Source organism: Rhizopus delemar, genomic scaffold, assembly GCF_000149305.1.
Source record: "Rhizopus delemar RA 99-880 supercont3.22 genomic scaffold, whole genome shotgun sequence".
Classification (NCBI taxonomy): domain Eukaryota; kingdom Fungi; phylum Mucoromycota; class Mucoromycetes; order Mucorales; family Rhizopodaceae; genus Rhizopus; species Rhizopus delemar.
The window spans coordinates 218,687-235,442 of NW_027137848.1; the positions used below are offsets into that span (position 1 = coordinate 218,687).

General features: G+C 34.4%; 6 protein-coding genes across 6 annotated transcripts; 3 read left to right on the plus strand and 3 right to left on the minus strand.

The window, feature by feature from the left end:
* Positions 1-1,014: 1,014 nt before the first annotated feature.
* On the plus strand, positions 1,015-2,948 carry RO3G_16789 (uncharacterized protein; the record flags this gene model as incomplete). The annotated part of the gene is made up of 2 exons (XM_067671373.1): positions 1,015-2,236; positions 2,296-2,948. The coding sequence occupies 2 exons, from the start codon at positions 1,015-1,017 to the stop codon at positions 2,946-2,948; spliced, it is 1,875 nt and encodes a 624-aa protein (XP_067527474.1).
* Positions 2,949-5,064: 2,116 nt separating this feature from the next.
* Positions 5,065-5,372, minus strand: RO3G_16790 (uncharacterized protein; the record flags this gene model as incomplete). The annotated part of the gene is made up of 2 exons (XM_067671374.1): positions 5,065-5,074; positions 5,188-5,372. The coding sequence occupies 2 exons, from the start codon at positions 5,370-5,372 to the stop codon at positions 5,065-5,067; spliced, it is 195 nt and encodes a 64-aa protein (XP_067527475.1).
* A 426-nt stretch (positions 5,373-5,798) lies between these two features.
* Positions 5,799-7,255, minus strand: RO3G_16791 (uncharacterized protein; the record flags this gene model as incomplete). Its single annotated transcript, XM_067671375.1, has 4 exons — positions 5,799-6,041; positions 6,240-6,384; positions 6,437-6,943; positions 7,008-7,255. 4 exons carry the CDS (start codon positions 7,253-7,255, stop codon positions 5,799-5,801), a joined length of 1,143 nt encoding a protein of 380 aa, XP_067527476.1.
* A 488-nt stretch (positions 7,256-7,743) lies between these two features.
* On the minus strand, positions 7,744-12,010 carry RO3G_16792 (uncharacterized protein; the record flags this gene model as incomplete). Its single annotated transcript, XM_067671376.1, has 13 exons — positions 7,744-7,960; positions 8,057-8,433; positions 8,483-8,893; positions 8,940-9,593; positions 9,647-10,127; positions 10,206-10,327; positions 10,378-10,495; positions 10,555-10,845; positions 10,896-11,101; positions 11,157-11,255; positions 11,303-11,442; positions 11,530-11,712; positions 11,764-12,010. 13 exons carry the CDS (start codon positions 12,008-12,010, stop codon positions 7,744-7,746), a joined length of 3,546 nt encoding a protein of 1,181 aa, XP_067527477.1.
* Positions 12,011-13,456: 1,446 nt separating this feature from the next.
* Positions 13,457-14,365, plus strand: RO3G_16793 (uncharacterized protein; the record flags this gene model as incomplete). The annotated part of the gene is made up of 1 exon (XM_067671377.1): positions 13,457-14,365. The coding sequence occupies one exon, from the start codon at positions 13,457-13,459 to the stop codon at positions 14,363-14,365; it is 909 nt and encodes a 302-aa protein (XP_067527478.1).
* Positions 14,366-15,412: 1,047 nt separating this feature from the next.
* RO3G_16794 (uncharacterized protein) lies at positions 15,413-16,410 on the plus strand (the record flags this gene model as incomplete). Its single annotated transcript, XM_067671378.1, has 5 exons — positions 15,413-15,595; positions 15,652-15,781; positions 15,834-15,932; positions 16,114-16,132; positions 16,284-16,410. The coding sequence occupies 5 exons, from the start codon at positions 15,413-15,415 to the stop codon at positions 16,408-16,410; spliced, it is 558 nt and encodes a 185-aa protein (XP_067527479.1).
* Positions 16,411-16,756: the final 346 nt, after the last annotated feature.

Here is a 16,756-nt window from a genome sequence, read left to right on the forward strand (position 1 = left end):
AGAGGGAGAGGGAGAGAGAGAGTCTAAAAGTGTTTAGGATAAGGTCAGGTTGAATCAGTGCTTTGTCATGCTTTGTAGTAAAGCCTAGTTCATTTGTTGAATAAAAAGTTCAATAATAAATAAAAAAAAGGGGGAGGGGGGGATTGAGATGAGGTTATTGAATTGACAACGACTGATTATTGATTCTACAGTTTTTATTATTATTTGTGCAACAGTTTTAACTAATTGTCAGTGCACATAGGATTGATGATAATAACAAGTGTAATTAATAAAAAGGTGTGTGAGAGAGAGAGAGAATAAAGTATTCATTCTCTCTTATTTTTATACTCTATTAAAGCTATTCTTTAATAAAAAAAAATAGATTTCGTCAACTCTTTTTAATTGTCATTTTATATTATTTGCTATGATTGATATCATTCTTCAATGAGAAATAAAGATGAATGGTATTCAATAGTATCCATCTACACGAATAATGAACATGTTACCAAACTTTATATTCCTTACAACACTTTAGATACCGGAAAAAACCGTTCAGAAAAATTTAAAAAAGTGGACTTGAATAAAAATTTATCTTTTCCGATTATCTAAAGATTAAAGTATTATTTGCTTTTGATGAAAAATAAGTATTTCAAATAGAAATTATTCTCTGATAATCATAAAATAGAGTAAAAATCTTGATGTTCAGATAGACTTCCATAAAATCATCCCACTCTTTAATCATTTATCTTTGAGATAATAAAAGAGATAAAAAGCCACCGTAAAAAAAAAGATGTTCCTGTCAAACTCAAATGAATTCCGACAACTCATAGCTGTAAACGATTTGTGATTGGTTGTTTTGTGCGAAATTACTCACTTTGCTCCATGATGGGGGGTGTACAAGGACCGTTCAACTAAAATCCCAAAAATGAGATGATTGGCTACCCAAGTTTTGCCCCACATTTTATGATATTTAAAGCCTATCTTTTTCAATTTCTTTTCCTTTTTTTCCCGCTCTTCTTTTTATAATAAAAATAGATGCAACGCCTATTGACTCGTGCTGCTGTGGTTCCTCATGTGCGTTTGATCCCTCAAAACGTACTGTCTTATACCAGGTTGAGTTGTAGACAATTATCAACTATTCCAAAACAAAAGATAGCAAATCAGATCCCATTCAAAACTATCTCTGCCAGTGTTGCCTTGACTACTTCCTTGTATTTCTACTCTCGCAGTATTGCTGAAGCAGAGGCTTTAGTCAACAATTCTTCCTTGACTAAATCAAGCCCTGGCGCAACCATATCTGAGTTACAAGATAAAGATAACAGAATTGCCGTTCAGGCTAAAACAACTCAAGAGCTTGCTATGGCCCTCTTTGTCTATCGTCTCTGTGCTTTTCCTTGGTTGGTAGATGCTGCTCCTTATATCATTTCTACTGCTGAAAGACTTCATTTACATGCACCTGTCTATTGGTTCATTAAGCAAACCTTTTTCCGTCACTTTTGTGGTGGTGAAACCTCGGAAGAGTGTATCTCCAGTATGGATAAATTAGCCCTCTCTGGTATCAATTGTATCTTGGATTTATCTGTTGAGGCTGATTTACATGTTGATAAAGAAAGACCTAATGAAGATGGACTTGGTAAATACTTTCATGATGAGCAGCAAGCTGATGTTATCCTAAAGATGATCAAGACTTGTATTCAAACCGCTGCTGGTGGTGGTATGTCTAACGCGATGGTTGCTGTCAAGGTCACTGGTTTTACTGCACCTGAATTATTATTGCGTTTAAATCAGGCTATCGTTGCTCTTGACCAATCCTTTTTAAAGTACCAAAAGAATGGATGCATCGATGCTCACGGTCTTGAGCAAGTCGTTCAAGATATCTTGCCCCCTGCTGAAGGTCAAGAACAGCAAGCTCAAAGAACGAGTATCATTGAACATTTAAAAAATGAAAAGGGTACTTTGGACTTGTTGGAATTCAGAAAATTATTTCACTTGCAGGGCCCAGGTCGTGATGTCTGGTGGAAGACGAATCAAACAGATTCTAAATTATTAAACTCAGAAGACCTTGAAGCTTATGATCGTATGATGAACCGTATTGATGAAGCATGTTCTTTGGCTCATCAACTCAAGGTGGGTATCATGGTGGATGCAGAACAATCTTACTTTCAGGATGCTATCGATCATGTCGCTATTACCCTTCAACGTAAATACAATCGCCGTATTGAAAATGAGCAACATGGCCCTACTATTTATAACACATGTATGAATAAGCTTACGGAAAAAAAAAAAAGAAAAATTATACTAAAAAATAGTTATTAGATCAAATGTATACAAAATCTGCTCAAGGAAGAATGGAATTGGATGAAGAATTATCCAGACGTGAGAATTATGTATTTGCAGCTAAATTAGTGCGAGGTGCTTATATGGTATCGGAACGTAAAAGAGCATTAGACATGGGCTATCCTTCTCCTATTCATGACACACTTCAAAACACACACGATTCTTATAACGGTGGTGTCAGATTCTTATTGAACAGATTGCGTCAACACCAACAATCCACAAACGAAGCTCTTTCTGTTTACAATTCACCTATTGTTTTTATGGTTGCTAGTCATAACCGTGAATCAGTCATGTTGACTGTGGAAGAAATGGAAAAGAACCAAATCTCACCACACTCTGGCATCGTCTTGTTTGGTCAGTTATTTTCTATGCAAGATCAAATCTCTTATACTCTATCTCGTCATGGCTATGCTAGTTACAAGTACTTGCCTTATGGTATGATTGATGAAGTCATTCCTTATTTACTTCGTCGTGCACAAGAAAATTCTGCTGTCCTTGGTGGACCTGGTGTGGCTCATGAACGTCAATTGATTTGGGATGAATTAAAGGGTCGTATCACTGGTAAGGCTTCACCTGAAGTCACTATTACTTCCAGTACTCCTAGTAGTGAAACAACTACTACTTCTGCTTAGAAACAAAAAAAAATTGTGTTTATTTCCCTTTTGTAAATAACATTCCCCCCCCCCTCCCTTTCTCCCTCCCTTTTATGGTAATAAAAAAAAAGATCTTTGTAACACCTTAACTTTATCTTTGTCACCCTTTTTTTTTTCTTTTTTTTTTCTTCTAGCAAATTTGAGAAAAACTCGGAGATAAAAAAAAAAGCCAGATTTGATAAAATACACACCATTTTCAAAAAGTCGCTGATTTTGAATTCGATGTCGTGCAAAAAAATTCATGTCCAACAACGATGTCGAGAAGGGTTGGGATGATGATCCAATAGCACCTGTGATAAGCTACGTGGTGCCGGATTTCTACCATCATTTAGCGCACACTGTGAACCAATTTGAATGCAAAGATACTCATCGATACGCGCAGATCATCTCGAAAAATCCAGTATGAGATTTTGCGCGCTAAATAAGTTTCAAGTGCGCGCCAAATGATGGTGGAAACCCAGTAAGCTACACTTTTTCAAACAAATAGCCTAACTCCAATTGCAAATTAAAATGGCACATAATTATAAGCTTTGATCACCATAATCTACAGGAAACCAAATGACACACTTTCACAAGAACTGGCATGGCAACAATGGACTCAATTAGAGAAGGGCAATAAGAAAAGTGTGTGGAAGTGTGTGTTATTTAATTCAGTTGCAATGGGGCCTGGTCATCGATTTTCGAAAAAAAAGTGTTCACATAAAACTGGAAATATCCTATTATATTTGACAAATGACAAAATACGAGTGGTGCAATACAATTCAGAATGATGACAGCCCCACCAACACAAAACTGCGGATAGGATGTACTTGATTTTGTTTATTAATAACTTGGACAAATGGCTATAATTTCTTGTGATCCTAGGCTGTATTTATCAGCTAAATCAATAATTACTTTTTGAGAAAAATAAACTTTTTTAGCAATACAAGGGATCTATTTAACCTTGAAATAAGAAAGGTATGCTTGTATAATCCAACTTGGTCAGGGACATGAACAACCAAAAAGATAGTTATTCTGACAAGTATTTACAAAATATTCTCTCAAAAGAATACTAGAATCATGTTTCCATAAAAGATCAAACAATTCACATTATACATGTTTCCAATGATCATATAATTTATCAGCATCAACACCATCTGCCCTTCCTATTGTTAAAACAATCCTTTTTGTAACAAGTTGAACACGTACAGTATTTAGTCAACAGCCAATGATTACAAGTTGTGAAAGAATAAGGTCATTTTATACAAGTATCTTTAATGCTATCAAATGAATAGGTTCTAACTAATTATAATATGCTTCAATAAATTAATAATAACAAAAATGCATTTTTATTAATAACAAACCTACCATTGTCTGTTATTCATCGTAATAACCATGTAAGGGTAGCTATTTCTTGAAATTCATTTTAAAAAAAATCAAAACTGACAACATAATTATTGCATTTAATGTGCTTTTATACTCCCTATTATAAATTAACTGAACTTGTATGCTTTTTCCATATTCTTTTTATATATCAATGGTACGATAGTATATTGATTCATCAAAGATTATATAAATAGCAAGTATCTTAGTTTGACTGCAATTCATCGTTATTTTTTTTAAACTGGAACATGACTACCAGCAGCGTCGTTTTTTAACCTATTGTAAGTTTCGTAATGCCACCAGTCTTTGGTGCCAAAAAATGAAACTTCATAATCAAACCGAAGATGAATCACTTTTTCATGATAGGAAAATGACTCACGATGAGTGCAGTTGATGTCATCAATCTAATGGTTGCTTATTTTATTGCTTGATTCGTTGTCAACAAGAAAGAAAAGAGGACTACGAGAACTTTTTCAAGGGGGCAAAAGTAAAGATGAAAACTCAAGAAAATGGGTATAATGGCTACTGAAAAGTAGGATATATTTGAAATCCTGGATAAAAAGATTTTGATTCATAGGAGATGCTCTTACTCGGTAAACAACACATTCTTTTCTTCTTTTTATTTATTTACTATCATCGTGCGTTTAAAATGGAAAACTCTTTAGAAAGACCTTTTTTAATAGAAACAATTATGTTTAGAAATCAAATTTTATACTTTATAAAATACACACGTCTAATGATCACTAAACAGATCATAACGCTATTAAAGTCTTTCAAAAGCATTGTAATGCAATCGCAGTAGATGATCTGTTTGTGATAGGTTTTTTTTATTTGCGCTTGATTGTATATTTTGTACCTAGTGGTTGTCTTCTCCAAATTGGTACTGTTACTGGCGAGCTTTTTAGCAAACTCTTCTATACTAGGTTGTACAGATTTCATCTGACCTTGAGCATCTTCATTCTTTTCCTCATTCTTAGAACTGAATTTATTCTCTTTAGCATTGAGTATTGTTAGTTCTTCAACTTCTTTACCAAGTTCCATAGCTGATGATGAAGGGAGCAGTAAACTCCCATTTCGCTCTCATCATTGACATCATGCTAACTTAGATCTCAGCTGTCTGATTTTCGACTTCATGCTCAACAGTCAACTTGCTCACTTCGAAATCAGTAATTATTGTTTTTGAAATATGAATTACATAAAAAGTAGATTTTGACTTTCTCAATTTTTTATTGAAGTCGTTTATCTATTGGTATATTGCAACACAATAAGATGAATCTATTGTAAAAAAAAAAAAAAAATCCTTGATTTTATACAATCTTGTAAAGACGAAAAACTATTAAAACATCATTTTATGAAAATATATAAATACATGTGTGATAAATGATTAAATATTTCTTTTCAACACACAATAAATAGTCTAAGGACTTGAAGGAATATAAAGTACTTTTTGTATGATAACGTCTTTTATTACATAAGAATTTCATTGTGATAGCAGGATTTGAGTTCTTTATGAGGCAAAACGATACAATTACGAATGATTGTTTCATCCATCACCGTCACATCCTTGCCCAAAATCGTAATGCTTTGGCTTTTAACTCCATTTTTCATCATCGAGTTATCTTCTCCATAGACTGGACATCCTTCTACTCTTGACCATGAACCAATTCGACTATTCCAGCCAACAATAGAATGAAGAACACAACTTGCTTTCTATAAAAGAAATGAGTCAACATGAACATATTTCTTCTTTGTTTTATACATTACTCCAATATGAACATTATCTAATATAATGCTGTCCTTTATTCTCACACCTTGCATAATATGTACGCGAGGACCAATAGAAACATTGGGTCCAATCTACAGATTGCACTTAGTCTTCATTGATTACATTTGATTTTTTTTTGTTACCTTTGCGGTAGGATCCACTTGAGCAGAAGGATGTATGTAAACAGCGCCTATAATCTCAGGCCCACCTGGCGTGTTCTTTGCAAGACGATCCGAGTTCTCGCGAGCCGCTGCTTCAAGATAAAGAGCATTAGCAGCAATAGCAGAACTATTTTTGTACATCAGCTCATAGTCTTTTCTACAATGCTATCCTTATTTACCCAGCCGTTTTAATCTGTCTCCAAAATTGCTTTGTAACATGTACATATAAATTACTATTTTCAGTCAAAGATCTCAAAACATCCTGCTCTAATCTTAACTCATCGTTGGAGCTTGACATTAAGAAATCACTTTGTTCTTCGTTTTCCTTTCGATCCAATGCCTTCTTCATTTCTGCAAACACAGCAACATCAAATAAGAAAACACCGCAAGAGATCAAATCAGAAATGAACGTTTCAGGCTTTTCAACATAATGAAGGACTCGATTGGTATCCGAGTCAGCTACCAAACAGCCATAACGAGTGGCCTCAGTAGGAGGTACTTTGGTACCCAACATAGTACATACACCGCGATGCTTCATATGAGCTGTCAATATTTCATCAAGTGGGAAAGAACAGGCAATATCAATATGCATTACAAAGAATTGCTTTGTTTGTCCGCGCAAGATCTCATCACGGAAATGATAAATGCCTCCTGCTGTACCCAACGCTTGATATTCGTGAAGGTAACTAAGAAACACGTAATACATGTCAACATTTTTTTCTCTTCCTTTTTTTTTTTTCTTTTTTATACCGAATGTTGAGATGAGGAAATTCAGTAGCAGCAGTTTCAATATAAGGTGCAAAGACTTTGTCTTCAAATAAACCAATAATTAATACTTCCTTGAGGCTTTTTACCTTTGACAAAGCGTCGAGATGATGGTAAATGAGAGGACGGCCAGCAATTGGAAATAACGGTTTAGGACAGTTCAAAGAAAGAGGCCTGAAACGTGTACCTCTAGAGGGCCCACCAACAAGAATAACAGCTTTTGATTCAGACATACTGAATTTGTACAAAAAAAAATAAAAAAAAAAAATAAAACTAAAATAATTTGTGTTCATATGTGCATGCGTATGCGTGCCTTTCAATTTACGCGCCAATTATTCTACTATTTTTAATTTATTAACTATTTTATTTCAGTTTTTTTTTCTTTACATTAATTAAGGACAATAAAACGGGATTTTAATGTATTAAATATGAACTGTGTGTTAACCAAGTGGTTTCTGTTGTGTGGTATCATAAACACGAATAATCTTATTCTGATCACTGTCGTTTTGTGAAAAGGCGTATCCCCTGTTTCTTTTAAGTCTTTGAATCCTTCGGACCTTATTTACTGCTTGTCTGAATCGATCCATGCGTGGTCTGTAATCAGGCAAGTTATATTTTTGAATTTCTTGAACAAAGTGATATGGAAGAGGTCGATACATTCTTTTAGCACTAAACAATTTCTCTGTGTTAACAAACATAAGTAAATTGTGTATATACTTTACTATTTCCAAACGAAATCACGCAAGTTGCAAACAAAAGGTACCAAAAGAACAAAGAGCCAAAAATTGACATTACCCCAAAGCATAGGTACAATACCGTAATATTCTGGGAAAATGTCTACAGAGATAGCAGATCCAATATATGATACTACAGGTAAATAAATGAACCAAATCAGCATGGAGCCCGGAATAGCAATTACTGTGTATTTAGTCCAAATGCTATTTAAAAAAATGAGCATACTCAAACAATCCAACGGTTTTTTTTTTTTTTTTTTTTTTTTTTTTTTTTTTTTTTTTTTTTTTTTTTTTACTTACTCTGTTATAAGCGCACCCTTCCATAAAATACAACCCAAGACTGCAGTGAATACAGTTGTTCCAACCCACCACTGACCACCTGCCCAAGCGTTTCGAAAGACACCATCAGTGCTTAGGGCACCTACGCCAATAAAGAATAAGACAAGTGAATGAAATACGGCATTGAAAAACCATCCCCAGAACTTCTTTTGGTTGAAGAACTCGTTGCTTTGACCAAGCATATACATTTGAGGATATTTATCAAGCATTCTTGCAGACACAAATTGATCAAAGATACCAATACAAAGAGGAGGCAAGAATGTAAAGATAACATTGAAACAAGACATGGTCCAAGATTCATACAAAGTTGATCCAGAAAATCCATTATAAAATGCATACTACAATCGTGTCAATTATTTTGTGTATAGAAATGAAAGCGAAGCTTACCCAAAATTGTGTCAAGTACATGGCAACATTTTTATAAAAATAATAAAAAATCATCTTACTTAATCTTTGATAGGCCCATGCACCATGAACAAGGAGCAGCTTTTTCAAATATCTAAACTGGGAAATGGCAAAATCGGCACTGCGAGCAGCTTGTAAACCTTCTACACCACTAATGCCCACACCTACATGGGCTGCTTGAATCATGGATACATCGTTGGCCCCATCACCAATAGCTAATAGAATAGATTTATCGTATTTCTTTACCAACTTGACCACAAGCGCCTTTTGAAGAGGAGAAACACGGCAGCAGATAACAGCTTTACATAGTACAGTCAAATCAAACAATATTTTTTCGATATCTTTTTCAAGCGCAAACGTTAATGCTTTTCCATCAATAACAAATGCTAAAGGCTATACAATTGGGGTAAATAAGAAAGGATCTTTTTAGGATATTTACCTCTAGTTCTTCTCCGCGCTCTATAGCTCCACTAACATCTTTTAACTTTGATTCCAAAAAGCTCTTTGTTTCCCAATGGCTCTCTTGATTACATACAATCAAGCTCATTTCTTCATTCAACAATTTACATGAATATCCAATGTTAATAGCCGTCTCTTGCCTGTCACCTGTCAAGACCCAAACACGAATTCCAGCCTCTTGTAAGGTGTGAATTGTGTCTGGTACACCATCTTGTAATTTGTCTTCAATGGCAGTAGCTCCCAACAAGAATAAGTTTTGCTCAATCATCTCTGCAGCTTTATCTAATTCTTCTGCACGGTTTGTGAGTGTTGTGGCCGCCTTATCATAAATTTGTGACCAACGCGCATATTCTTCCTCGGGAATCTCACGCATCGCAATACAAAGTGTCCTAAGGCCTTCAGATGCGAACTCTTCAAGATGAATCAGTGTATTTTCTACAAAAGGGTTGTTTTCGGCCAGCCTTTCAAGGATGACTGTATCTGCTCCTTTACAATACAGTTTGATTTTTCCATCGGGGCCTCGGATGATGGCCGACATTCTTTTACGTGTCGAGTTGAATTCACAAATATTCAATACTTGATATTCATAATCGTGTCCATGTTGTGAGCATGCAATTGAATTTGGCTTACGCGTCTATATCAATCAACTTAAATTTAAATATTCCAATGTTTTACTATCTCTCTTACATGAAATTTATAATGAAGTGTACTTGCACCTTTCACAAGAGCGCCTTCATCAGGTGATGAGGCTTGGTAAGTAATTTCTTCAGAACCTTCTTGAGCTTCTGGGATGACTGTGTGACAAGTAGCCAGCAAAGTCAAAAATTCATTAATCATGTTGGCAGTTGAATGTATCTTAAGATGCTCCTGCAATTGTTCAAAAGTGTATTGCAAGGTTGGATCATTCACGCCATCCTTTGCCTGCTTATCTGATTCGACCTTATCTGCGTACGATAAACCAGCGATAGAGCATTGTCTGAATTGCATCTCGTTACATGTTAATGTACCTGTCTTGTCTGAGAACACAAATTTGACTTGTCCTAACTCTTCAATCAAACTGCTGCTACGGGCTACAGCAGCTGTATCTGTTACATCATAATACATGTCTAAGTCAGATTGGATCAAGAAGGATAAAACAAATTTGACAATTTCCATAGTAACCATCAAACTATTTGCACGAAAAAGAAAAAAAGAAAAGATTTGTTTAGGGCAAAAAATGTATTCTATTTTATTATTTAGGACAAACCTGATAGGAATAAAACTATTGAACAGAATCAAGAATGTCAAAATATCATATCCAAATGCTTGAGCTCTTGTATAGGACAAAGCTAACTGTAAGTAGCCTTCTGTATAGCCACCTTTTTGTATCTGTATTCAAAAATGAGAAAAAAGCACATGTGTTTTATGGTATACTTTACCGTAAAGACTAAACCCCCAATGGCGCATGCAATACTCATAAGAACTAAAATAGCAAACAGATATAAAATATTACGATTCGTAATGCGTGTAACGTTTGACACCTTGGAAGGCTTTTTGCTAAAGAGAAGTTTGGTGTGAGCCAGGATTCTTAAAAAGGAAAAAAAAATAAGGTTTACCTAGAATTTAACATGAGCTTTGTTTCGTGTCCAGTAAAGACTACTATTCCATAAATCCATAAAGTATTACGAAGCTGAGCACCTCTTAGTAAGAGCTGCGTAGGGTCTAAAGGATAGTCTTTTGATTTACCCATATCGTTTGAAATGGAAGTAGTCAACACACCATCATAGTTATACAGACGATTGTTTGGTTGCTCACTTTTAATGATTCCTTGCATTTGTGCCATATCCACAGAATTTAATATACTTGCTGTTTCGGGTAAAGCTTGCTTAATCTTTAAATTCACTTCACTATAAAAGCAATATTAATATATACAAAACACAGCGCTTCTATCCTTTACCCATCCAAATTACTTGTCTCAATATAGCAAAGCCCTTCAGGTTCGGAGCTACTGATCAATATCAAATCGGCTGGAAAGTTCTCTCCGCTTTCAACACGTAGGATATCTCCGACCTTGATATCGCGCCAATCCTTTTCTACAAACTGTGTGCCAACCAACACTTTACACTTTCTAGCATTTAACTCTGCATCAGAACGATGCACACCCTAAATAAAGTTTATGATTAGTATTTATAATAATCTTACTGCTTCTTCTCTTTACCCAATCTTCAACAAGCTCTTTAATAGCCGTAATTAATAACACAATAACTAAAGGAACTAAAGTTGTATATTTTGAGGTAGGTGAAATACCGGGAATTTGCTAATAAATCTATCAATATACAATCTATAAAGATATGTATATCTTACTTGAATACCAGAGATGAATAAAAAGAATAAATTGGCATATTTTGAAAATTCTTCATACAAGAACTTTGGTAAGAAGGTAACAATAGTATACTTTGCTGTAAAGACACGATTATGTAAAAATCGTTGTTGATCGTTCAATTCTGTATTATTCACATAAATAATTCGCTCTCCTGTTCTCTCTTTTACTGTAGTCCTGCCTATCAGCCGATTAAAAATGTCTTTAATACCAAGCCTTGGCGTTCTTTGACGTGTATTTAAAGGTTGTGATTCAGGTCGATGTAATGAAATCGTATTTTCTGTATTGTTTGAATTCAAACGATCATATAATCCTGATATTTGTCCTCGATTACTTAAGAGCTGTAAATTATCATCATCCTCGTTAACGGCAACAGATTCATCATAAAAGGACCCTTATTTTATTGTTTAAAAATAAAAATTGGGCTTGGAATTTTTTTCTTTACCTTCATCTAAAGCAAAAGAAGAGTCATTTCGTTTCAAAGGACTTTGTTGATGTATATAAGCAGGTGCAGGCAGTTCTTGATATTTCAAAGTCGAAGAAGACGAAGTGTCTTCTAAAAATGGCTGATGAGCATTTGTATTATTATTGTTCTGCAAATCGATTAGATCTCGAGTTTGATGTAGCGTAGACCCAAACTCGGTAGAGTCTTCAAAAGGGTTTTGTTCCGAGTTATTGTCGTGGGACGCCATTTTGATGAAAGAAAAAAAGTTTGAGACAAGAAAAGAAAAAAGAAAGCATTTTTCCCCTTTTTTATGTATATTTTTGTGCGTCACTTAAGCCTCTTTCAAATTTAGAATAGCCTTGATTCAGAAAGATTTTTAATTGTATTACAAAACTTGACGAATCAACTCTTTTGTGCCTAATACCATATGGCTAAAATAAAAACTATAAAAATAGATTGAATGAGCCCAGGGTAGACTAATAAATTCGCGTTTATGCTTACTTTGGATATACCCTTGGTTATAATTGCTTGTTTTTCTTTTATATTCAGCCATTATTATCTAAGGTACTGGCCTAGTTTCAGTCAGCGTAATCAACCCAGTTTGATCAAAGTCATAAACTCCATTCAGTATGTGAACCTAAAACATTTGTTATTTACCCATTTATGTCCATAATGGAGTTCGTCTAAAGCAAAAACAAAATTCAATTAAAATACAAAAATATTGTTCTTTCCAAAAATTGTTAGCACCCTCTTTAAAAATGCGAATGTGTTTTTTTACGCAAAATTTTTCAGAACAATTTACGTCAAAACACTGAAAATATTCAAACGCTGAAAAAGTACGAGGGAAGCATGGATTTTCAGCAAAAAAGGAAGAGAAATCACTGTAGCCAATTGAAACAATATGCATACACTGCTTTTTTTGTGTTCATTTGGCTACTATAAGTTGGCAAAAAAGAAGAGCACTTCGCAATCTTTCATAGTTTATATTGACTTACATTAATGCTCTGCTCTTGTATCTTTTTCCTCTGACATCCTATGAGATTATCTTATTTATCGGATAATACATCTTATCGTTCCAATATTTAGACGAAGTAACAGGTATCCTTGCATGTCCTGCTTCACTCACATAAACTGAGCTATTTTTAATATATTATCAATTTCTTTGATTCTGGTTTCAAAAAAAAAAAAAAAAAAAAAAAAAAAAAAAAAAAAAAAAAAAAAAAAGCAAGCTTTCATAATATTTGCTCAGGTACAAAAACCAACAATGTTTAAAGGCTGTGACGAGTACAATAGAAGCTACTACTAAAGTTCCTCTTCGTCGTCTTTGGAATCGTGATATGGTTGCTACATTAAACTTTAGACACATCCTTTTTAGCCTGTGTGCAAATAGTAAAAGACCAGAACGTTTCTGCAAATCGAAAAAACCTCTCTCTTCCGGTTTTAAAAGAATATATCATCACCATCAGCTAGTACTAGTCAACCGACGAAAAAGGCCAAACAATCCTTTGCAGTTACCGCTGCATTAATCTCGGATACAGTGTAAGTTTCTGAACAATTGTCGAATTTATTTTGTTCTCTTGTCTCAAAAAAATTTGGTGTTCGTCTCTTTTATCTTTTAAAATGTCTATATTTTATTAAATCGTCTCATTTTAGGTTAAAACACTGTATTTATGATGATAAGGCATCTCTCACAATGAACCAACTTGCTGCTATTGGTCTCAATTCTAAAGGTTTTCCACCTTTATTAGCATGTCGTTTTTACAGCCAAATGGTCCGTGCTCAATTAGATTATGGTCTTGCAATTAGTCCTCTCACAACTAAATTTATCCATCAACTTGATACTTTCCAAAACCAATGTATTAGGCGTATCTTCGGCGGTCATTCTAGGTCTTCAGCACAAGTCATGCTTCATCTGGTCAATCTCCCATCGATGCGAACTCGTGTTGCAGTCCTTCAAGCACAGTATCTTTTTCGTAGTACTCATTTACCTGACGATACTCTTCTTGCTCACCTGCTGCCATATATTCAATCTTCAACTAGCCACTCTCACTGGTACAAACTGGCTAATACTCCAATGTGGAAACCTCTCTGCGGACCAATCCTTGATACTTTAGATAAAAAGAAATTTCTCTCTCTTCGCACCAAATTCTTAGCTGATCAATTCCAAAATCTATGTAATAACTCTGATTCCATCCTGTTATCTTCTACTCGCCCTACTATCCAAGTGGATCCTATCCTTTGGTTACCGATGACTTGTTCTGAACGTAGTCGTGTTCTTCGCTGGCGTCTTGGTTGGCTACCTGGTGGTAAACCTAAAGAATGCATCTTCCACCCTTATCATAACTGGAGTCGTCGACATGCTTTTGACTGTCTACAGATTCATCATCGTCTGTACTTGCCTCGCTCAATTGAAGATCCAATCTCTTTCCTTCTTAATTTGTTACCATTACATAAACCTCGTCCTACTGCTTCTCATAGCTGGTTTACTCTATGGCCTATCCTTTGTACGATTCTCCATGAACTGGATTATTATTTTCATGATGAATGCCCTCCTCCTCCTGTTGATCCTGGTGTCAAGCTGTTGAATTGGTTATCCAAGTAATAGTGTGAGTCTTTCTGGTACTTGATCGGGTTTGTATTAAATTTGTGTTTCTTTATACTTTTTCTTTCTTCCTCCTCTTATATTTATTCATATTTCAAATAATTTGCTCTTTTCTTTTTCCTTTTCTTTCCCTTTTTTCCCTTCTTGTCCCCTAAGAAGGTTTTTATTCTCTTACATTCATAACTGGCTCGGGCAAAATTGCACACTTCGTTGCTACATGCTCATTGCCATAAAACTTTAAAAAAACAAAAAAAAAATAATAAACTCAGAATTTAATAGTATTTATGATGTATTTAATCCTCATCCAATCAAAATCCAACATTGGATTTATTTTGAAAATTCATTGTCCCATATTAATTCCAAATATGCATGTAAATACTTTTTCAATTCTAATTAATTTGAATTTATGATTCCAAGATTACCACCAGTTGTACTAGCAGCTATAGCTAGTGCAGCAATATATGGAGCAAAACATGTATTAGATCGCTTCGAACCAAAAGCAATTGGACCACCTGGTTCGTCAGAACAAGCAGAAAAATTGTTTAAATATAGACGAAATGTAAAAAGAGTAGGATTATTAACAGCTGTTTCAGGAATAATATATGCAGGTTACTGGGGTAAAGAAAACAAAAGTTGTTGATTTGCTTGCTCTTGCTAATTTCTCTATCATTAGCATATGAATCTCGACAACATCGGACGTCGCCTGCTGTATTAACAAAAGATAGTGAACAAGCTGATAAATTTTATCAAGATCAGTATAGCGAACGAGATAGAAAGTATAATGTGGAAAGAGAACGTTTGAGAAAACTGGAAAAGGAACATGAATTAAAGGCTCAAAGACAACTAGAAGAAGAACTTCAATCTATGAAAAAAATTATATTAAATAATAAATGAAGTGTATGTTTTATTAGTATATCAAACTGATTCTTCAAAGCACAAGTGTTTGCCGCGTGAGGTTTTTTTTCTTTTGCTCTTTTAAATCAAAGCGACACAAAGGAGCTATAAAATTTTCAGCTTTTTTTTTTTTTTCCTTTTTTCTTTTGAGCAATGTATTCAGCGCAAAAAAGTCCAAAAATAAGGACACCTGAACAGGACAATATTGCTTCTTCACCGTTAAGAGCTTTAACACCTCTTGTTGATGTCATCAAGTCAGCTCAAACGAAAGCGACAAAAGATTTTGAAAGTTTTTATGGAAATCTCATGTCTAGATTAACACCAAAAACATCGAATGTAAAATAGAACTAAAAATTTATTAAATTAGAGACTTACAAGCTTATTGTCAATAGGCACGTATTCGTAAAAGAATGCCAGAGACAACTCAACGAACTAAATCTCTAGTTAATCAAAAAAGACTTGAAGTTGAACACAACCGGACCTCACTTACTCCACTTTTTGAAAGGCATACTTTGAGGGAAGGTAAAAGTAATAATATTCTTTCAGAATCTTTTATGTTTAACATGTTTGATAGAATACACTAGTCATAATCCTTTTTATGAGGATTCTGTATCAGAAACAACGGACGATGTACTAGAATTCGATATGATTGATGATGATAACACAGATACCAGTAATAGTAATAATAATATAGACGGAAAGGGGAAGAATACCAATACAGCTTCTTTACTTGATAAACTGAAAGATGAAACTGTAAGAATGGAAAGACTAGAATCCAATCTCTCCATCATAAAAAAACAAGTAAAAAGGATAGAAATCAAGTTATACAGATAGTACTAACGTTTGATTTATAGTCATCATTCTTGGCACAATGTAATAAAAATAGCAACAGTAATGATAATAAAATGGCAAATACACAGAAAAACAAAAAGAACATTGACAACGCTAATACCAATTATATAACACCTGCAATTCAAAATACATATTTAACACCTCCTCAATCAAATGATTTTTATTCCTATAGAACACAAGCTCATACTCCATCCCAATTGATTAATAACAAAGATAAATCAGTAATAGACGAGACAAATGAAGGCTTACTTGAAGAAATCTCCTACGCCAAATTAAAGTCTGCTGAAATTGTTAGGTAAACCCTCTCAAAAAATAAAAATACATACACTAATGCATTCATAAATAGGACACCAGGTGGGACTAGAATTTGCAATAGGTTTTGGAAAGAAATACATGGATTAAATGCCAAAAGAGAATATAATCTTTCACCAATGAATACAGGTCGCATTGAAAAGAAACCATTGGTAACAAAGCAATTATCCACTTTAAATAATAAAAAGCTCTGGGATGATAATGATGACACATTTTGGACAACAGAAAGCAGCACAGCAAGAAATTCGTCCTCATTTAATCAAAGACTGTTAAGAATGAAGCAGTTCGAACAAGAACAGGGAGATAAGGGTGAAAGAATTGTAAAGCAAATCA